Below are 23,750 nucleotides of genomic sequence, written 5' to 3'. Positions count from 1 at the left end.
ATGCTAGAGGAAATGTTTTCTTCAGTTCAAGTACTGCTTCCCAACACTCCAGCAAGACGTGGAGCAAGGTCAGCGTCCTGCCACATCTACCAAAGTTGGGAGGTTCTTGTCTTCTTATCCTGTCTAGAAGTCATCGACATATTCAGAATAAACTAGACGCTGTGTAATATAAGAACACAAAGAATTCATTTTAACAATAAAGAGAATGCAGCTAAGTATGCCACCCTGCTGAACTGCAGCTTTCTGTACAAATTGCCTGGATAAAGTGTTTTCAATTAAAACACAAAATGTCTGGTTGGAAAGGTGTTTCAATTAAGCTAATAATGTTTCCAGATTTCCATTTTGGAGAGGTCTCACAATATTCCGTAGCGCCAGGTAGTATCACATGCCATTTCCATATTTAGAAATACCGACAGAAAGAATTGTTCGTGAAGGAAGGCATTACGAACGTTTCCCTCAATGCGTATGAAATGGTCAGTCATCGGCCGGCCTTCTATAAAACCACACTGATACGGATCAAGCAGTTCGTTAAATTTCAGAAAATGTATATGTTGAATAACCATTTTTTGAAAAGCTTACAGAGGCAACTCGTAAGCGGTACTGGGTGGTAGCTTGGCGGGAGGACGAATCTTTACACTGCTTCAGAACTGAAACAACAGCTTCCTTCCATGTAGCTGGAACGTACCTAGCCATCAAAACATTATTAAAAAGTACTAGAAGTGTCCTCAGTGCTTGTGTGTGGAGTTTTTTTATTATATCGCACATGACTCTATCGGCTCCCAATGCAGAAGCTCTTACATGTGTTCAAGGGAGCTCTGAGCTTGGCGATACTAAAAGTTATAAGGTTTACCTTGTGTGCATTTAAGGTCAAATTCCGTCCCCTTGGCTATTTATTGGTGCTCACAAAATAATATTGGATTGAGCTAGACAGACACTTGAAGTGTTCACCAAGAGTGTTGGCCTGGTCTTCCAAGCAGCTTCCTTTTTTATTGACCAGGGGCAATGGGTGGGTTTCCTGCCCTTTTAGCCTTCTTAGGCCATTCCGTACTTTGGACCCCTGTGTTTAAGATGTTATGCCTAAGAGAAGCCTCTCCCAGCTTGCCCACTGTCAAGTCTACCTTCCCTGTGATTTACCAAGTTTAAATTCAACAAGATTTTCTGACATCAGAGAGCAATGCAGTAAGCCCCACAATTTGATTTGTTTTTTTCATGCCAGTCTGCAGTCCTTATTCCACCAGAGGACCAGTCATTTACATGAGAGACCACCTGTTTGTGGAATAAATCTTTCAGCTGCATCAAGAATAAAAGCAGTGAAATGCGCTACTGCCCCATCAATGCTAAAATCGATAAAATCTCGTAGTAAGTAGGTTGACTCTTTAAAACGATTTCAGTCATCTGATGTTATTTTCCAATAGGGGGCATGGGGTGGACTGTCACGTTGCTGTATTAGGTTCAGCATCAGAGTGAAGTGGTAACTCCCAAACGGATTCTTGACAACATTCCATTCTATGTAAGGCAGGAGGGCTGCCGTGCCAATCACTAAATCTATGCAAGAATATGAATTGTGTTGGATACTGTAGTAGGTGGGCTGTCATTTATGAAAGAGGCACACACCAGAAGTTATTAGAAAGTTTTCCAAAGTCACTCCCTTATATTATTCTCTGGCTGGGAGTGCGGCTCTCTCGCGAGGAAGGGGTGCACAAGCTTCTGTTTCAAAGTTTACCCGTTACTGCGCCGTGCAACTGTTTGCTAACTTTGCAGGCAGAAAAATCAGCATGTGACCTATGCACCATGATCTGTTTGCAATGCCCAAACCTGGTGAGGGGCCCTTTAAAATAGCGATGGAACGTCCATCCCGCCACCTCCAACCTGGCTAAGCAGCACTCACTGCGATATATGTGGCACATGTCGAAGAAGGCCTTGAGCATGTGGTGGGTGTGCTCCATGAGGCCCTTGTATATCTGCTCGTTCCTCGACAGCTCCTCCAGCTTCTTAACCAGGCTGTCTGCAGGAGTGCCACAGGGAGAAGATATCAGATTATCAACTCTCATTCATTTTAACTCCTAAAGTTCACTGGTGGTGCTTTCAGTTGTAATTAAACTAAAGTGCAATAACATTTTTTATACATAACAAATTTAAGCTGACAGATATACTGCATTTCAAAATGCCACAACGAAATGCAACATGCAACACCACTCCTCTTCGAAATCAGCGTGAATGAGCCGGTGCCTTAGCCAGAAGAGTAGTTTATGCCTGTACTTATCGTGGCTCAACAGTGCACGGGAAACACGTGCCCGGGGATAACTGAGGCTTATGAAATTATCAAAGCGGTTGATGAGTGCGTAAACCGGGCTTTGACCATGCTGTCGCCAAAGGGGGCGGCTTTGCTGGATGGGTGATGCTATGCAGTATTTTTTTTTGTTTTTGCATGTTTTTGTGTGACAATGGTGATACCCCACCTGTATATTATTTGTGAATGTCCATAAACTTCAGACATTAGCCAGCGCCTTGTCGCATGCTCTCAATGCTGCTATTGTACCTGTATCCTTTATTTACGAAATATTTGGAATCAAGCACAGTTTTTACCATCTTGGACTTACTGACAGGGAGCGACGATGCGATAGTCTACACCATGTCTAAAGAGTACAGAGACAGGCGTCACGTCAATGTAAGCTCGAATGTGTTTGTCAATGTTGGTCAATACATTGTATACAAGGTTAAACTTGCTTAAAAGAAGGCACAGTACATGAGCTAATGCAAACCCCTCATCTTTCAATAAAGTACAGTTGAACCAAGTCATAACAATAGTGGTTTTTAACGACATAACAGTCAAATGTTGATATAACGATATATAAGGTGTTATCAAACCTCAATATAATGAAGCTGTGCTTCCAGCAAAAAACTTCATCAAATTGAAAATTTCTTTAACTTGATGTGTTACAGTTTCAGCAGTAAAATCACCCTCACAAATTCCCAGAATATTCCTGGTACATAGCATCTGTTATTATGCACTTGTAAACAAATCACAAGTAGGCTGGGCCACTATCATACTAGCACACATATGAGTGCCAGCTCATGCGGCGCAGATCGTGCCAAGAACAATGCATCGACATGGCTCATGACATCCAAATTTGTATGTGTTGCATCATGCCGTACGCCATGGCTGACCCCGCTCACTGCCCGCAGGCATCACCCACATATTAAAAGCAAAAGTGTAAGAAGGTAGACATTTCTGCTGAACAAAAGAAAGAAGCCCAGTTTTCGCAGAAAGGCAGAATATTGATGGCGAAAGCCATCAATGCTCTGTCTTTTGCACAGCAGTGTTTCCTGCCTACCACATCCCTGCTCACGTGCATTGATAACATTTTTGCTGCACAAATTTAAAATGCGGAAGGATGCTTGAAATAACTTTTGCCTCTACCAACATTTTTATGGTTTTTCTGCTTTGTTTACTAGCCATACAGGCCCCAAGTACAAATAAACCTCTATATATTGAACTAGGTATAATCGGCAATTTATTTCGTTATATTGAAATTTCATTGTACAGTAAAACCTCGTTAAACCATACCCGCTTAAACAGTAGTTTTGTTTTAAAAGTAGTAAAGTCAAATCCCTGACTCAGCGGCCATTGAACATAATGTGTTTTATGTCCGCATAAACCGTACCGGATTATTGCATACGAATCGGTTAACGCATAGTGTTTCCAGTTTCCGTTGCGCAAACACGGCGGTGCGTCATCGGGTCGCCTGGCAGAACAAGCCCGAGATTGAAACCATGGATCAGAAAAACAGCCTCCAAGCGCCCTGTGCAATTGGGCGTGAAGCCACATCAGCATCAACATCATTTCGGTGCCGTGCCAGAGAGCGTTGTGACATCGTGGAAACAAGGACTCACGTCATGCCGAAGTTCGGATAAAAAAGCTCAGCATAGAAGAAAAATTAGACATTGTTAGTGCTGTGAAACGTGACATGAAGAAAGCGGAGTGGCACGCAACAGGAATCTATTGTTGACTATAGTGTGTGGCATTTGGAATGTGAAGAAGTTGCTCGGTAACACTGCTGTGACCGCGAAGAGATGCTGGCTACGAAGTTTGACTTTTCGCCATCATTGCCTCTGTTGTTGCCGCAGTGCCGCCTAACAACAGTGATGAGGACAACACTGAAGGCGACAGCACGAGTGATTCAGGCCCGACAGTGGCAGAAGCTGCGCATTCTGTCAGCCTCACGAATGCAATCGTCACGACGAGAACAGCAGCCCGCAATGAAAAAAGCGCCCAGCGACTTGTGCAGCGCTACAGCGCCTGTTCACAGAGAACATGCAATCCCAACGAGGAATCTGCCAAGCGAGTGTCTGCCAAGTAGAGGGGGCTGGCTGAAAAGTTGGCTCGCAGCTTAAGTTTGAGGCCGCTGTAATCGCTGCTAGACAAACCGCGCATTAAACAAAAATAACACTTTTGTCAAATCAAGTTAATAAATACTAAATGTTTTTCCCCTTTCATCTCACTCTCTCCGAGTTCCATTTTTGACAGGTAAGTGGGTGATCTCATGCTATTTCGGTTAAGCAGTACTACCGTTTAGCATGTACTTTTTCCTAGCTCCAGCCAACTACGGTTTATTAACAAGGTTTCACTGTAATGCAATAAGTGGGTTTGATCTACTGTAGTACTTCTGAATATTGTTATAAGTGAGTTCAGCTGTACTGTCATCAGAGTTGACTAATGCGGATGAAAGCTATAAAAAACTAGCAATTCTATAAATCTGCCAAGACAATCTCTTCCACGCAAAGAAACACCAGATAACTGTATTTGTGTGTTAAAATCAGGTAAAGCAGCCCTTCAGCAGAAAATGAAAGGCTCCAAGTATACATTCCAGACCCAAGGGTAACCGATTATAAGTATGGTCAGTATCAGTAACATTTCATACAAAGAATGTGCAAGATTGGCCTCTATGAAGTTATATATAATGACAATGACCAAGTTTCCTGACATGCTCAGTACCATATTAAATATAGCGTACTGCACAGCCACTGTAAACTAATATAAGTTTGCACCCTTCGAGGCTTATCTTGTCCCCGAACAGTCGTTATCATCTACTGCACATGGCTTTCCTTAATGCTGCAGGTCTGGTACTTCCAGGTCATGAATGGCATGTCCATTATCAGAGTGACATCCCCTTCTTGACAGGAAAGCAGTGGGCACAGAGTTTCCAAGGGAACACAGGCAAGACTCTATTATTGTTTAGGAACAAGATACACCCCAAAAGGTGTAAGCCTTTTTTTTTTTAGAATGTAGTATCAGTAAAGTGATGTTAAATCAGCATCATTTTAATACAGCCAGGTCTGCAGATGAAATGTGACAACTGTTTAGTGTCAAACATAAAGTAATTTTTTTCCTAAGAGCATAGTTTAAAATATAAATGGAGGAACTATGTGCATTGTCAGTACTGTACACCTTTGTCTGGATAAGGATATTAATTTTATTATATCATAATGCAAATTTTCCGTAAGAGTGCACACAATCCCAACCTCTATCATGCTACACTGTCCACTCACCATTGCAGAGGATGGCCCGACTCAGGCCAAGAGCATCTGCAGTGGTAGAGCTCATGTTTTCCACGATGCGGTGCTTGGCTTTCTTCAGAACTGAAATGGCGAGGACATGACTCTGTCTTAAAGCAAGCTCACTGAAACAATTCCTGCAGTGTTGATAGGCTACTGAACGCAATGCCATAGAGTCTTCTAATAATTGTGAAGCTAACTTTCCTCCAAGACAGTTCGCCCAACTAAAGGTGGCGGAGTAATTTTTTACAAACAACACGCACAAGCACAGTTTGCCTGTGTCATGACATGGAAAATGTTGACGTGGCTCCCATGATGAGACAACGTACAAGAGACAAATGGCGGCAGGTGCAGCCAACAATCTGTCTTGATTTCAACTATGACTACATAGTGCCACTACTCAGTGAGACAAGTGTGCCACACATAGAGGCAAACTTGCAAATTATGAAAGGTATCTGTTAAGAATCAGACAATCGTAGCACTACTTTTAGTTGTAATGTGAGTAAAAGAAGCGGCAGTCCCCATAGTGTGACATGCACAACACAGCGCAACTATGACAAACCTGCAAGGCACGTGCTTTGTCAAAATGCAAGACTAATAACTCAAAATGAGTATCTGAAAGCCTGCCACCAATAAACGCTTTCAGAACTAGTGGACAGTGGACCCCCCTCCACCCCCAAACCCCTCTGTGTTGACTTTATCCACTTGGGAGTTGGCAATATTCAAGCGGACAAAAACTGGGAGCGTTCATCTTTTTCTGCACTAAGCACAACACAGACACTTGCGTAACCGAATTTCTGCATGTGCTCTACATGCATATTTGCACTTGTAGTACTACAAACAGAAAACAAACAGGGACCAACTAACCCACTTGTCAGATTTTTCTGATCACATTCCTACCAATGATAAAATTTCACTACAATTTGGCCACCCTTACTACATTTGTAATGTGCGCTCTTCTGTAATGTGTGCTCTTCTGTAATGTGTGCTCATCTGTAATTATGATGAGCGCACAAAACACATTGCGTGGCCACTGTTTAGAAACCCTGTTGAACAGTCAAACATGTTGCTATGTTGCGACCAAGCCAGGTGCTTCCAAACTCATCAATGTTAAAGCAACGTGAAAATGCCGTGGGCCGAGACGCGACCCAAGTCCAAGTGGCCTAGGACAAACCGTTCGCATGCCCCCAATTTCACCACAGGCTCGTAGCAACTTGCCCAGTTGTGGCCCCCTCGCCAACTCACCAATGTCGAGTGTCTTGCCCTGCTTGGGGTCCGCGTGGAGCTTGTTGTAGTTGATGGTCACTTCTTTCTGCTGGAGTGAATGTGCAGGGGGAGAGAGAGAGAGAGAACCCCCCAAGGAGGTGACCCCAATACCGCCAGGGAAAGAAAAAAAGGAAAGGGAAAAAAAAGGGAGGGCAGGCAAGAGTGCAGGGCAAGGATGGGTGGGGAGCGCACAAGACCAGTTTGATCACCAAATAATGCATGCACGGTGCAGTACCTGTCGACACTGCATCATTACGGTACATCAACTTACTCGCGACGGAAGTGACAATGTGCAATTCCTGACCAGAAGCGAAACATGAGTGAGATAACCATGGGCATTCCCCAGCTGCCTCCTTTCCTAGGGTCATGCCATGCTGTGCACTGCTAAAAGATTCATTACAGTAGAACCTTGTTCATATGTTTCCAAAAAAAAAACAGATGCAAGAAAACGTACTAACCGGCAGAACGTATCATCCGAAGTCATTAAAAAATTCAAAACACTCAACTGTAGTTGACATCTATGTAATACAAAGTGTTCCATGAAGTCTTACAACACGAGACACCGACACGTGCTGATCTGGTGGGGCCCGCGCAGCTGCAAAAGTCTACCGTCGTTCTTGTGGCCTCCGAAAGCTTATGTTTACGCTCCTCGAATTTGGCCTGGGTCGGCGACTTCTTCGGATGGAGCATTTTGGCAGGAAGTTTTGACATGCCCACTCGGTGAGAATCATTGCAGCGTGAGACACCAAAACACATCGAGCTCGTGGGGCTCAACGAGCACACTCTCGTTTAAAATGGCGATGAGAAACAATGAAATCCAGCTGGTGGGCATGGCGGGAATACGATGCAGCCAGTGCGAAATGCGATGCTCATTTTGCGCTGCCTACTGCAACGAACTGCAGCAGGTTTGGTTTATGGCCTACTAAAAGTGTGCAGTACACTTTCAACGGTAGTATGACAAACATGCTGTGAAACAGACAGGTGAAGGCGCTTGTTGCAATGCATTGGCAGCGATAATGGATATGCGGTGCCATGCGACGACCTGCGAGGAGATTTGCTGGTACCGGAAGAGGAAATTGAGTGTGTGGTGGAATTTTTTCATCACATGGACAGGCAAGTACTGCAGGGAAGCTGCTGTTGCGCGTACCTACTGCTCTCGATCACATCTGCCTCGAACTTTCTTGCTTACGTGGGTTCCAGAGGCAGGAAAACGTCCCATAGGATCACAATTTGGCAATATACTAAAAACTGTAGCAGAAAGATTGCGTTTTTTGGGAGTGTATTAACTGACAAAAAGAAGTACAACTGTGCTGGGTAACTTTTTTCAGTTCTCGATAGCGAATGCTAGTGCCGGAAAATCGTACAAAACGGGATCGCATCAACAAGGTTCTACTGTACATTGTCTAAATACAAAAATACAAAGTACCGCAATTCCATGAGCACAACGAAACAATGAATACTATAACGTAACGAAGGCTATCAACAACTCAGAAAATTTTACAAAGGTCAGAAAGTTTGTTGTGGAAACTTCAAAGGAATATGTGGCAATACAGTATGCACGAGTTTATAATAATGCCCTTCAGAATTGGTTATCCACTATTGCAAGGCATGCTTGCGAACGGCCATCTCCCCATGCACTGGCATTCTAACAGGCTGTAGCAAGGAAACTGTGCAAACGCTGTAAGGTTGTATGGACACACGCCTCCTTGTAATAGACTACTGTGCTCTTAGACTTAGCTCATAGATAAACCGGTCCCTACTGTACTGCCCCACCGTACCCAACTCTCTAGATTAGAGTTATCTGTGCTCTCATTGTTCCTGAACTTGCACCTCCTGCAGTTCGGATGCTGGCTTTCTTTCTTACTTAGTTGCCTGGTGGCAGAAGTTGCTGCATTCTTTCTTTAAAGCACAAAGCTTGCAAAAAGAAGAAAAGAAGTCTGGCACTATACTTAGAGCATGGTTTTGAATATAATGCACAGCACTTTCTCAGACTGGTAACAACAAAAGAAGAGAGAGAAGAATGCAAATTTTGCTTTAAATTTATCAATACACAGTACTTTTCAAAAATAGAAAGAGATTCATAATACATGTATAAAACATGCTTAACATAGCATTGCAGCTCCAAATCTTACAAAAGAATGCTCACCCCCAAATGCATGCATTCGTCATAAGATATACTCCTTATGATGCCACTTTCAAAGCAGCACTGGCTTATTATTGTACAGTACTGAGAGCAGTATCCTCTACGATTCCCTATATTGCAATGCCCTATCCATTTTACCTCAGCTTCCTTTCGTTTGACAATTTCATTACCTGCGAAAACAAGATTACCAGGTGGAATTGTCATACCACAGCTCTGTGCATACCACATGTTAAAACAAACTTCACGCATGCGCAAACTAATTAAGGGTGCCCTACAATTCTTAAACAGTGCAGCCCTATTGCTGCTGCATCAAAGTGCAATTATGACATCCGATACTGTGAAACCTAGCAATAAATGCAGCAAATGCAGTTTGTTGTGCTGGCAGGTCTCAAAGTCATAATGCCACAGAGTGCAGCGTGCACGAGTTTGTTTGCATGCATAAGTGTATAACCTTTGGCAAGAGAAACAACGCCACGAGGAACACGAATGCTACCAAGTCATGCCAATACTAGTGGTGTCATGTCAACAGCCCTCTGAGCATTAAAAATGAGGCTACATGAATATGCAAAATCTTTAATGCGATTCAATATATATATATATATATATATATATTTAGAAACGAAGGTGCGCACTTACGAAAATTGCATCTTTAATGTTTGTAACGTTTCGGCTGTGCCACGGCCGAAACGTTACCAACATTAAAGATGCAATTTTCGTAAGTGTGCACCTTCGTTTCTAAATCTACCTATGCACCAGACCTACAGAACTTCTCATTGAATTATATATATATATATATATATATGTTATTGTTTTTTTCAAGGTCCGATCGGTCGTGAAATGAAAACCACAGTGAAAATTCAATGGCCCTGTCTTGCGCTGTTTCTCTAGTATGACGGTCGATCGCCTGAGGTCGCGGTTATCAATTCTGAGCGCGCAGTAAGCACATAAACATGCCTCGAACAATAGAGTCTCCCGCTACGTGTGAAGTGTGCCACCATTCGATTTCTGCATGCTGAGGGGTGCTATGCAGCCAAAATTCATCCAACGAATGAGTAATTTGTATGTTACAATGTTCATGAGTGACAGCAAAGTGCGGCAATGGTGCAAGAACTTTGAAGCACGACATACAGACATTCTTGACGCAGGCGGGCAGGGAAGGAAGCAAGGGTCGACCGACGATCGTGTTTAGCGAGTGGATCTGGCAATTAGAGAAAATTGTTGGTTTACAATTGCTGTGTTGAGTGATTCATTTCATGAAATTTCATGGTCAGCCCTCAATGCCATCGCGAGACACTTCAGTACTGCAAACTCTGTTCGAGGTGGGTCCCCAAGGTGCTGACCAACCATCACAAAACACAGCTAATGGGTGCAGCCTTAACATTTCTCCAGCGCTACCACGAGGAAACAAAATTTTTTTGAAAAAAAAAAAAGATCATCACAGAGGAGAGGAAGAGATGTGGGTCCATTTCGAAAGTGAAGACATAAAAGAGCAATCCAAACAGTGGATGCATTCTGATTTCCTGAAAGCAAAGAAGTTTAAGCAAACCCCCATCTCCAGCAGAAAGCTGCTATGTTCTGGGACAGCAATGGTGTTCTGGTGAAATTCATGAGGACATGGCACGACCATCACTGCAGCCTCATACAGCATGACTCTTGAACGTCAAAGAGAAGCAATTCAGAACAAGCTAAGTGAAATGCTGTCATCAGGCATTGTCCTTCTTCATGATAATGCATGGCCACACAGTGGTACTGCGACCGAGAAGCCCCTGCATCGTTTTTAATGGGAAGTGTTCGATCAGCCACCATATAGCCCAGACCTGGCTACCTCTGATTACCATCTCTTTGCTCACATGAAACACTGGCTAGGAAGACAGGAGTTCGACTCAGACAACAAGCTGGAGACCAGCACACAGAATTTGCTGAAAGCACAGCCGGCTGCCTTCTATGATGAGGGTATGGGAAAGTTGGCACCATGCTGTGACAAGTGCCTCAATCGGAGCGGCGACTATGTAGAAAAGTAGCTGGGAAGTGTATCTAAATGTTCCAAATAAAACAGTTTTGGTTTTCACTGTGCTTTTTATTTTGTGATCGATCAGACCTTGAAAAAAAAAAGCCTTCGTACAATCGAAGCTACTTATTACAGCATGACTTGTTTTAACAATACTTCGATGTAGTAATGAGCAGCTGCTACACTGTTGAACTTCTGTGCTTGTTCCATGATAAAATAAACCACTTACCACAACAATGTTCCCATGCCGCATTAATGGGTCTTACAATTAAATCTGGGTAGTATGGATTCACAAGCATTCCCCTCTTCTGTCGTCCCTACGCCTGTCCAATCATGATGGTATCAAGTACCAAGGGGTGTTCCTAACAGGTTTGTCCCATCAACAAGAACATGTTGGCACCGACACAACTAGCCAGCTAACTAAGTTTTCTATACTACAATGTGTCACCAACTTGAGTTTCAATGCTCAATTAACAGGCAACCTCCATTCTTTAGCTTCTTTCCAAAATGCTGTTCGACACAGCACGCTAAGGTAATTCTTCACAGCAAGTCTCTGCCTGCACACTAATACTATATAGGCCACATGCAAAAGGAACCACAAGATGCTGATCGATAAGGTGTGGAATAGAAAAATGTGCCAACATCATTCATCACAGCTTTGTTTTCAGTCGTTTCCAGTGCAGCATAAGCATGCCTGCAGCAACAGCCTTCATGTAATGCAAAGTGGTTCTTGGCTTTTAAACATGCGAGTTTTTCAAAAACTTACAGATCAACCTAAGGGCTGCCAGGAGAGTTGCGCATCACAGAATCGTAAAATTTGATGATGTTAAAATTAACGGCATTAAGCAAGGAATTGTTATTTCTTTCTTAAGAGCTGGGCAAAGCACTGCCCTGTGTGAGAGTGAAGTTTCATATGAATGAGCACTACATCCCCTGCACCAAGGCATTTTTGCCTGCCACTTGCCTTGACACCCTGGATCATCTTGGCAACCTCGACCTTGGTCTTGCCCTTGACGGCAGTCCCGTTGACGCCCACAATCTCATCGCCAGACTGCAGCGTGCCGTCCCGGGCAGCCGGTGTGTTGTCAAACACCTGCGCACAATGCGAAAAATCAGTTCAGACCAGGTGATATTCTGAGTGTTAAGCTACCAAGCACAAAGTGTTTTGAGTGATTGACTATATCTGATTTATCAATTCCTAGGCTCTTATGATGAAAGGTCACTGTGGCCAAGTTAAGAGAGTGGAACAGGAAGAAGGATAACTGCTGATACAGTATTTGCAATTTTCTTGAGTACTTTATATCTGGGATGCTATCAGTCATCTTTGCATTGCAAAGCAGAAGCTGGTGCTTCTGCAATATCCTTCTAAGTATGTTTTTAGCTTTTGCTTTAATCTCTTCCTTTGCACTTCCAGTAAAATTAATATTAACACTCTGCTAGATTATGAGGAGAAAACTTTTTATTTACTTATTTATTAATTTGTTTTGCATGCCTACATAGCCCATAAGGCATTACAGTAGGGAAGTTTAATTACAACCTAATACTAGCACCCTTAAAGTACTAACATGAACAACAGAAATAAAACATCACCAGATCTATGCATGGGCTGGGTGCTTAGGTGCACACGGCGACTGCTGGTTTTATACTGCAATCATATCCCATTACCGAAGAGGTTCACCGGACCAAAAAGAGGGGCTAATGGCTCGTTGCTTTACAATAACTTGGGTGATGCTCCACATGTGATCTCCGCTCTGCCTTCAACTGCTCACCTGCACAACGTAGAGGCAAGGGCAGAGGGGGGCACCTCCCCCGATGCTGATGCCAATGAGGTTGCTGTCGTCCTTCTGGATGACCACGCTGCCAGAAGTCACTGTCATGCCCCTGGGTTGTGCAGGACGTAGTACATGAATATATGCACCTGACTGATCTCCAAACGCACTGGTCAGAACTTCCCAATTGCTGATAGCCATCAATGCAGCCATCTGCTTAGACATGCTCGTAAAGCTTGTTGGGGGTTTACTTTTTCATCGGGTATCAAGACTGCATATTGGAACGCAGCTCTCAGCAATTAGCGGGGTAGAGTATGGGTCGATAGGGAGCATGTTGAATTCAGGGCAGTAGTGGAAGATAGACCACAATATGAATAAGGTCTTTTGTTGTCGAGTAAAGCCCGGCAATACCCATTTTTGCGCACCAAACAAGATTTATCAAAACTGAGTTAGAGCTTATCTCTACCCGAAGATTGCCTCTTTTGTAAAGGATATTAAATGCACATGACATAAAACTAATGAATGCTGCCCACCTTGTGTGAGCAAGTGGCCAAGATATATTAGAGTAGTTTAGTTATATTATTCATATATGAATATGAACTCTGCTTTCTTTTCTCTGAGCACTCGAGCGCAAACTGGCATATATAATAAATTCGGCATCTGCTGGCCATCAGTGAACAAGAGCTTGTCGTGTTTTTTTTTACTCGCCGTTACGTGAGTACGACCAATGGCCCATGATATCGCATTTCCTGCATGTCACACGCACGTAAATCGCAGTACTGCACTAGGAAGTGAACGAAATGCTGACATTGCTCTGCAATGCAAATAGCAATTGTAACACTGAAAGCACATTTACTCAAACAGGTTATGTTCAAACAAGGGTGGAAGATTGGACTAGTTGCTGTCCCATTGATTTCGTTGCAAAACTATATGGCATAAAACAGTAAAGAAAGGACAACATACAAAGATGAAACACCCGACCGGTATAGGATATACAGAGAAATGCTTAAAATGCACATGACAATGTATGTCAACAAGGGCGTGCAGGATGACGAAAAGAAATTCAAGTCTTGTGAAGCATGCTCGCGTGCATTATTATACTTTTCTACTCGTTAAATAAAGTGCAAAGAGCAAAGTATAGAAGAGAGCACCAAACATGTCTCTACTTGTTAATTTTGTTTACTTTGTTCTTTCAAAAGTATAAATAATGTCAGCCAATGAAGATTTACACAAATTAATTTGCCACATAACTTCTGAACAGCTCTCTATTATATATGCCTGTGAGTGATTTAGCTTGTTTAGATAGGTTTGTGCCTAAAAAGAAGCCATTGGCTATGTTATTCATTTTCAAGAGTTACCAGGAGAATACCAAACTTCGGGCTTACGGAACACAAAATGCAGACTTGACCCCCAGTTTCCTTTTTTAATAATAACACCCAATACTTCCTTCCCACCATCTCCTTGAGTTTCAAAAATACAAAAGATGAAAATGAAGGACTCCACGTGTGAAGGGCCAGCTGAATGAAAACAGGGGTGGCTGATATTCTAGTCGAGGCTAAGTAGAAGGAATGGAAGAGACCAAATGACAGCTGGCCCATTAAAGTAGAAAAATGGCTGCCAAGGAAAGGAAAATGCACCTCGCACCCTACAAAATGTTGTTTAACTGTGGGGTTTAATGTCCTGAAGCAACACACAGGCTATGAGGAACACTGTGGTGAGGCCTCCGGATTAATTTGGACCACCCGGGTTTCTTTACAGTGCACCTAAATCTGATATTACAAGAATTCTTGCATTGCACCTTAACGGAATGCAGCCACCACAGCCTAGAGTCGAGCCCATGACCTTGTGCTCAGCCGCGAAAGAGCCACAGCCACTGTTGTGGTAGAAAATGCAGCCAGCAACAAGTGAATATTAGATGTAGTTGGCCGAAACACAACAAGGGTAACTGGAAGGAAATCATTTGAAGAAGCCGTGGCCCTTCAGTAGGTTTGAACAGCCTGTTCATGATAACGAGGGAGAGACGCAAGGGTTAACTGCAAGACAGCCACACATGCAGGGGCTGTACCGGCATGCTTGATCCCAAACACCTAGCGATGTTTGCCATACAGAAAAAACAAAACAAGCAATGCAATATTTAAAGGCAATGAGCTTGCAATCCTGGAATGTTCTGTAGTGGCACCCATTTTTCAAAGAGCCATTTCATCTAAAAACCAGAAAACACGATCACGGTGATGAGTCAACTCTATAATGTTTCAGAAACATTTAAGATGTGAGCGGTTTTGGGACTGTTTCGAGATAGTAAAAACAGTGCATTCAAAAGACAAAACCTCTGTCACCCCGCAACATGGACACACAAAAACACAAATGAAGTATGCAACAACCCTAACACAGCTTCCAAAACATTGTCGGGTGATTAGGCTGCCCATGCAAAACCCAGTAAGGACTCCACCCTCGTTTCAACATGCATTCCCGAAGGACCATATCCACTTAGAAGCTTCACACAGAAAGCAGCAATGAGTTGTCAGTTTGCACAGGAAGCTTTGCACAGGAAGCACACACACAAAAAAAAAGAAGTCCTAGCTTGTACTGTGTCCAAAATGGTCCCTCACCCGGTTTGAGCATCGAAAATAGCCAAGCATGGTGCACAGATCACACGCTGACAATCGTGTCTGCAAAGCATCAAACAGCTGCATGCCACAAGAACAACTGCAGTTTAGAGCAAAACCCCATGCATCCTTCCTCTTAGGGGAACCCCACTTGACTTCGCAAAATGTGAAATGAAAAACAAAAAAGAAAGATGAGGCAGGGCTCATGATGTTAACATGGCACAACTTCTCCGCTCTGGTATCAGAGAAGGCAGGTAAGGAATGTCACCTACAGACTGTAGTCGAGGCAAAGGGAGAGCTTCAATGTTGGCACTGAAGCTTGCCTCTTAACAGCATGGCGATGCAACATTTCACTTTCCCTTTCACATCTAATAACAAACCTACTTGGAAAAATTATTGTGGTAAAATGCTGCTCAGATGGCCTTTTACAACTAGCAGTGCATTAATAACTGAAATTTCTCATGAGGCTTGGTGAGGGACTGTTTAAGCACTTTCCTTCACTCTGCACCTCAAAAGGGCATAAAGGCTTGATATGGTTTGCAGCAAATGGAGAAGTAAACGAGGCCTCCCTTTACTGAGGCCTCCTTTCAAGAGGAAATGAAAGCGCACATTCGCTTATATCGAAATCAAATCAAACTACGGGATTGGTAACAAGCCAAAACAGAAGACGGCTATGAGGGATGCTGTAGTGGAGGGGGCGGGGCCTCTGAGCTATCTTTAACCACCTGGATTTCTATAACTAGCCCTTAACTATACAAGCGTCCTTGCATTGTGTCCCCGTTTGAATGTGACCACTACAGCCAAGAACCAAACCTTGTGCTCTGCAACATAACAACATAGCCATCGAGTTACCGCAGCAGTCTATACTTAAGAATAATTATTTGCATGCATTTTTACAATTCATGACCACCTAAATAACAAATATAATGAGATGGTACAGGCTTGCTGTAACTGGGATTCGGTGTTTTCGGTTTACGCCAGAAAAAAACGAAACCAAATAAGCGGTACTTCTTTTTCCAGAATTAAGTTTTCGTCGAAAAGAGTCAGTGAAAGCATGTTCAGCAGAACTAACACAGCAATTTGGCACATGGCTACCAGCCCACGTATGCCATGACGCAATGAGCCAGGCAATGTCAAGGTCACGTGCCAATCTGCCACATAAGCAACGTTAACTCCTTTTTCTTGTCTGCATCAATTTTACCTGTCACTGTGACAAAATGAAAAGTGAGGCAGGGGGGTGTATACAGAGTGGGCATTGAAGCTCTGGCTTGTGTCCTTGCAGTCCTTGCGCTGCAGCCATTGCAGTGGATGAATTGGGAAAATTCACTTATTGTAATGCCGTGTCGCACCTACCTAGTCATATCTCTTTCTGTATTATGCGCTGAAGCTCTGTGCCTGCATATTGTTACAAATAAAGCCTCATGATTCTTGCATAATCCCATTGCCATAGTCTCTTGCTCCTGCTGGACAGCTTCTCTATTCTTATTCTGTCAATTTGGTGCAACTGCAGCTATATAGCTTGTTTCAGTGTCACAAAAACTACTGAATAAGGTATTCACCAAAATAAGAACTGGAAAAAGGCGGTGAAAGTTCAGGGAAAAACATACGCGGAGAAAAACAAATAGTTCTAATGGAAATAAGAGTGGAGAAAAGAATGCTGAATTTTGGGAAAATAAAAACTGAAATGAAGGGAAACGCAGTCGAGGGCGGCAAAAGACTAGGTGGGGTGATGAAATTAAGAAATTCGCAGGCACAGCACAGGGGTAATTGGAGGTTGAAGGGAGAAGCCTTCGCCTTGCAGTGGACTTAACATAGGTTGATGATGACGATGATGATAACGAACCCTAGATATAAGGCATTAGTGAGGATGAATGTTTATGGATCACAGGCACTGAGTAAAAAGCAAAATGTCCTTGCCACCTAGGGATGTGGCCTGAGGCAAAACAGCACTACTGTGTTGTTTTGTACGCGCATGACAACACATACACACGTTCATTCTGTGCTACTCTTCTAAGCACCAAGGATATTCAGATTTTTTTTTTTTTACCACTGCTCACAATCTTTTGTACCCCACAGATGACTGGCAAGTACTTTGGAATTTAGGCTTTGCAGCACCTGTTCAGTGCCCTTCTTTCTGTGTTGATTCTGTTCCTCTACATGCTTGCTAATCATATCTCACAGGCAAGCCAGCCCAAATTAACCCTTTAACTCCCAAGCTATATTGCAAAAGTGTACAAAATTCCCCCCCATTTTTTTTGTGCAAGCAAATTCTTCTGCATTACATTCACACTCAAGAAGTATACCAAATTCTACATTTACCTGTTATATTCACCCGAAATATAAATGAAATACCTGTTCAAGAAGAAGAGGCTTTCATTCAGCATCCATGTATCACTCAAGTGTAACTATCTAAACAGATGACAGCAGAAGCGATCAAAGCATAGAAGAATATTTTAAAGCACCAAAGCTCAAATGCACAGAAGGAACCCGATAGACAAGTGCGACTATGGCAAGCAAAGCAGAAGAAGCTGTGGCCTGAACAGCTCGGGCTTGGCAATTAAAGGGTTAACCGATATGCCCACCCTCCTGCGCAAGTGGTGCCTACAGTAAAATTAGATTTGGCGACTACCAGTCAAAGTATGTTCCTAGGTTTACTGCTTTCGCAATTGCCCTTGCACAGACAAATATACACACAGATTACAGAGTAAGGGCAAAATATCACCATAGCTTCCAAGTAGTCACTACATCCATTAACTGCTCCATCTCCGAACCCCTTAGGCAGCCGACAGTCACACAAGTCAGACAGGCAGCCGAAGTCAGACACCCAGCCGAGGAGCTCCCATCAGTATAGTTCGGAATGACTCGGTCTGTTATGCCCACATGCACGCCAGACAACTCTTCCAACCAGCCGTGAAATCACGTCAACAGCTGCCGAAGCTACCATGTACGAGGAGCACCTCAGTTAACTGACAATAGCTTTGCAGTTTTACAACCCGAAGCAGCACCTGGGCTATGAGAGACCGAATAATGGAGGGCTCCAAGTTTACCAAGACTCCCTGTGGTTCTCTAGCAAGAAAATGAATGTTTGCACACGATCATTTCTGCACATTGATACCATACGTATGAACTGCCAACCAGGGTATTTAGATGAACAAAAAAAAGAGTATCCAATCCAGACGACCAAGGTAAACAAGAAGGCAGCCAAGTCACAATTATCATGTCAACTACCTGATGCTCTGCACTAACGAAGAACACCACTAACAACACATAAGTGGAAGTTTTACAGAGAGAGAGACGAAACATTTCATTCTGGCCCCCTGTCCGGGGCTACTGTTACAGAGGAACGTGCTCAAAATAAAAACCCAGGAGAGAGTGGCAGACTGCACATCCAGAATTGTATGTCCGTCAAATAACAACAGGAGGCCTTCCGGGCAAGAAAGGGTAGAAAAACAATTCAAATATGTATACATGTTGCAACACTGCTTCAAATTTCCATCGCCAGATTTCTGTGAACAGACAGCAAAGGTGTGGAAACCATAAAAGAAATTAGGAGTTCTACATATTTTTAATGTGGAAATAATAAGAAAAAGGGAAATGAAAGTGGATAAAACAACTCAGTGCACATTAAGCAGTAAATGTGAGGGAATACGTCACACCTATTTGCGGTCCCGGATCCATGATTCTAAACTATGCTCACCGCATTGCAAAGTGTTGTTCAGAAGCTCACTCAACACACGCGCTGCCTTTTCGAGGAGTGAAGTGCAACTGACGGTGGTCAGTTGCACCATTCAAATGGGCACAAGTGCCTGGCATTCAGCTTCCTTCAGGCGTGACACGCTTGGGAAAGGAGTGGCGCCCTAAATTCCTGTTGCAACCCTCGTGAGCACAACAAAAAGGAGGTTTAGGCTACTGCTATGGTGACAATTTCCCATGTGGTGCCCCAAATGCACCTTCTGAAATGGGGACACCCTCGGGTTGGGGACAAACACCCCTTTCCAAAGGGAAAACAGCCTTGCTGAAGAGCATCTGCCACAGCTGTGGGAGGCAAGTGCTGGGGCCAACCAATAAAATAGATACAGGCATGCTCCCAGCCTGCTGCTCGGCCATTACGGGACCTCAATGCTTGAATGGGGGGTGTTTGTCCCCAACCTGATGGCTTCCCCACCTCAATAGGTGCATTTGGGGCACCACAAGGGAAATTGTCGCCATAGCAGCAGCCTAAACCTCCTTTTTCCCCGGACACAGCTAAGCCACGCACAGTTAAATGCGGGAGCATCCAACCCCCTTGTGCTTGGGCCGATGGTGCAGTAACACACCAAACGCCTGCTGCTGCAGATGCCCCTGCCGATCCCGTCTCCTCCATATAATGCACGCAGTGCCCTACCATTCATCAACTGCAGTGGCCATCCTCCCATCAATTTTCTTGGGCATTTCTGCATGCATACCGGATATAGCCTAGGCAGTGTTAGCAAGCACCGCTAATGGCTAGGGAAACGGATGTGCAACGTTCTTTCAATCCCGGGCGCATGGAGTACCCGGACGCATTGATGCGTCCCTGTACATCATTTGTGCGTCTTCATATCCCGTCTACTTGCACTGCGAAAATTGTTTTAAAGATTAGGAAAAGGGCCTCGACATGGATGTCAGACCATTGGGGGCGGCGTTTGGTTCGTGGTTTAGCTTTTAATGATGGCCACATTACGAGCAACCTGTGCCAAGCTTCCTGCCATACACTTTCCTACTAAAATCACAAGAGGAAAATTTGCTTCTGCAGTTATTCGGCCACAATGGGAATGGTGGGCTGTGCATAAATTTTACCACAACTTAGCATGGGTTCATTAGGAAAGCAAGCTCCAACTTATTTTATTGCTATTTGTGGTTCAGCTATGTTGTGAGACAATCGCACATCTTTAGAACAGTGGAGTGTTTTCTGTTGACAGCTACATCATTCTGTTATATAATTTCAAATGCTTAAGTACTAATTAGTTATGAATATTTTAAAGATTTGGGTGACTTTTGGGTAGGGACATACACCATGGGTTACTGCTTTAAATAGGCGAAAGAATTATTTTCTTTGCTTGTAATACTCTGAAGCCAATACAATGGCAGGATTTAGAGAGCAAATGATGATCATTACCATAGAGCAAACTTGATATAACGATATTAGGTACAGAACAAGAAACAAGAAGGATGAAGATTAGACAAATACATGTGCTGCCCGTGATTCCCAGGCTTGTTGAACAGCCATACTGACGTAGCGGCTGCACCAGTTTTCTTTGTAGCAGCATCACTATGAAATTTTATGCTTCCCGAATAGAGTAAGTAGTGCATGTTTCCTTACACCACTAGATTATGCAACCTGCCACAAGACTGCGGTAACTGGAGATCGCTGGGAGAAGTTTTTGTCCTGCACTGAGCATGAACAGGCTAATGATGACGATGATGAATGCTTTCATCCACTCTCAGCGCTCTCAATAATGTGCGAAATTGCTGAAAAATATCGCTTGCGTATTCTACACGATGGGCACTATTCTTCCAGGAAAATTCTTTAATGATCTTTCCCTACGCTTAAATGTCATGTGACATACCTTCTTAGATTTCTTTTTCCCTGTGTGTTTGTGACCTGAATACTTTGTGCACAACAAGATGGTGATTTTGGCTGGTTGGTCAGTGTTCAAAGTGAAAGTCTTTCAAACACAGCAACAGAAAAGAGAGGGCTGAATACGCAAATAAAACTAAGCTTGATGGAGCCAAGATAATATTCAAAATGTCCTGCTTTTCCATGCCCACCTCCTGCATCATGATATCCAAACACAGCAAAAGCTAAACCGAAACTGGCTGTAACAAAGCTATAATATTAAATTATTTAGGGCACTCTGAGGTATGTCAATATATTTTCTAAGATATAGAGGTACCAGACCTTCATATAATCTAAAAAAAAATGAACACTCTGAAACACTATGTGAGTATCCTTACAAATTCAGTTTTCAACAACTTTTGTGCACATGATGTCATGGCTGCCATATCGCTCAGCTATGTTGTCAAGAGTTCAGTGGAGTGCCGTTTGCTTAGGTACAACTATTATGAACAAAGCAGGTAAACAAAATAACATTTCAAGATCTGTATGGATCCATTGTGCATTATACCGGTGATTGTGAATAGTGGATTCCATCAAATCTCAACATGTATTTTTTTTTTACCATGGTCAGTGACGTACTTCTGAAGTATTCAAACACAAAATTACAAAACAATAAGGGAATCATTCATACACTTTACACACTGCCAAAGATAAACCCAACAGGAGTGAATCAATTAAATGTGCAACCTTTGACCATGCTAGTAATTCGCTAGCCCCGCAAGCACTTATGTGCAAACAAACTAAGCAGTGTCATGCAGTGAGGTTGCTGCTCGTTTGCCTGTAATTGTTCACGGGGGTCTTCAATGCAAAGGTACAGTCTTTGTAAAATATCTTACAGCCACTGTGCCTGTGACAGTACCTGCTGCACAGCCACCTAGCTGGGAGCCTCCGTGGAAGGAAAATTTTGCTGCTCCAAAGCCCTAATGTTCACGAACAGCACACCTAACATTCTCCTAAAACACCAGGTGCACCACTACAGAAGCCCCAAAGATGGAACTGCTCACAGACCTCATTACTATTCAGAAGTGTCCTTTAAACTTTCAAAAAAGACTGTACATGACTGCACTGCACATTTATCCCTTAATCCATTGCCCCAAATGTGGCACCACGAAATGCTCATTGCCTGCCCTTGAACTGCGCCACATACCAGAGAGAAGCACAAGAAGCACAGCGCCACATCAAGGCCACATGTCAGAACCCATGAAAAAAGCACTAAAGCGTAATTGTAACCAGCTCCTCCACCTTTCTAAACTTGGCAAGAAAGTATTCCACAGAGAAAGTGCAATTCATGGCAATATCAGTACTTGGAAATGGCTAAGAACAATGGAGATAATGCAACACGTGCTGGAGGCTAGCGTTCTGTAGATCTCTTGGGAGATTATTAGCCCACTAACCTATATCATGGTATGCAGTGGGTAGAATTCAAGACCCAGGAAAAAAAGAAAGGACAGCAGAGAACTGTTAAACTGCCCACATCCGGAACATGACTGCACAAAAGCCAAATTAAGTTAAGCAAAGCATAAGCGAAGTAAGTGTTCAGTTCCAAGAGTTGTAGCTCTCCATGTGTCGGCAAGACAGGCATCAACACCATCGTAGGGCCCTCGAGATGAAATATCTAACCCAATGCATCCTACAGCCACAATACGTCTTGCTGTATAGTGTAAGCATTGATTCAATGTCAGTGGACATGGCTGGGTTAATTTCAACAGACAGACAGTAAAGCATGCCTCTTCTGTTTTTCAATGCAGAAAAATACACAAACAGGCTTCCTTTTGTGATCATCTTCAGTATCTCGATCATGTCAGTTGAGTTGTATGCACTGAAATGTTCTTTGCTGACAACCAAACAAAGTATTACATGCAATGCAGAGAGGCAAGCAGCAACGAACAAAAGGTGGACAGGTGTCCCAAAGCATCTTCCGCAATCTAAGCAAATGCATCTCAGCAGATAGCCAAACAAGCATACAAAGATGTTTCTATTACAGTCAAGGTAAAGATAGCAGGGGCATGAACAGACATACATGCGGTCCTCCATTGTGAAGAAGAAGGTATCCGTCGAGTCGTCGGGGTCCTCTTGGGGTACTAGCTGGTAGCCACACGCCACATCAGACATAGCATGCGCCTGCCGCGCCGCCACTACGTGCCAGCAAACAAGAGAAAAATAACAAAACAAAAGAGGGAGGGGGGACGGGTGGAGGGCAAGGATGCAAAGACATGTCCGTGCATGTAACAAGAAAGAACACACGCTTTACGTTACCCTCGAGGGGGGCAGTCGGCAAAAACAAAGCATAAACTGCAAAAGAATGGGATACAGGCCATGCGCTAGTGAACAAGAACAAGCAGGAGTATGTTGGTCAACCTTGGAGAGGCGAGAGATCTGTGCAGCATAGTCAAGTTGAGAGCCCGACCTTTCTTTGGAAAGCAAAGTGAGAAGTGAAAGAAGGCCCTTACTGGCCATGTTCGACAGAGTTTCACATGACAGCGTGCTCCTTAAGCCGAAAATGGGCATGCAGTTGAGGCACACCCACAATACGTATAGACCTACATGCATTAAAGGTAAAAATTATATTGTTTACAGTTTCTTGGGAAGATTATAGCACACAATAATATTTGCCAAATGGTGTATATGCTGGCACAGAAAAGCTGTTAATGAATTCCATGTGTAATGATTTTACACCAAATGCCTCATCCATTGAATGTGAACCGCCCAACGACAAAAGTATGTTGCAAGCTTTGTAACGACAAGTCGGTGGCTTGCTGCCTTG

The 23,750-nt window shown here is 43.4% G+C and overlaps 1 protein-coding gene across 2 annotated transcripts in view; it reads right to left on the bottom strand.

Moving 5' to 3' along the window:
* PICK1 (protein interacting with PRKCA 1) overlaps positions 1 to 23,750 on the bottom strand; it is a 37,737-nt gene that overhangs the window by 12,979 nt on the left and 1,008 nt on the right. The window contains exons 2-7 of one of the 2 annotated variants that reach the window (XM_070523582.1): positions 23,007 to 23,121; positions 12,743 to 12,854; positions 11,938 to 12,066; positions 6,802 to 6,871; positions 5,551 to 5,640; positions 1,889 to 2,005 (exon numbers count right to left, since the gene is read on the bottom strand). In XM_070523582.1, coding sequence (XP_070379683.1) covers positions 1,889 to 2,005; positions 5,551 to 5,640; positions 6,802 to 6,871; positions 11,938 to 12,066; positions 12,743 to 12,854; positions 23,007 to 23,098 — 610 coding nt within the window. In that variant the 5' untranslated portion in view covers positions 23,099 to 23,121. The remainder of the gene's footprint in view (positions 1 to 1,888; positions 2,006 to 5,550; positions 5,641 to 6,801; positions 6,872 to 11,937; positions 12,067 to 12,742; positions 12,855 to 23,006; positions 23,122 to 23,750) is intronic. The other variant, XM_070523583.1, reaches the window with a different exon arrangement.

This window comes from Dermacentor albipictus, chromosome 8 (assembly GCF_038994185.2).
Source record: "Dermacentor albipictus isolate Rhodes 1998 colony chromosome 8, USDA_Dalb.pri_finalv2, whole genome shotgun sequence".
Lineage (NCBI taxonomy): Eukaryota > Metazoa > Arthropoda > Arachnida > Ixodida > Ixodidae > Dermacentor > Dermacentor albipictus.
The sequence above is the reverse complement of the archived record's forward strand: the minus strand, read 5'-3'. Positions and strand labels throughout refer to the sequence as shown.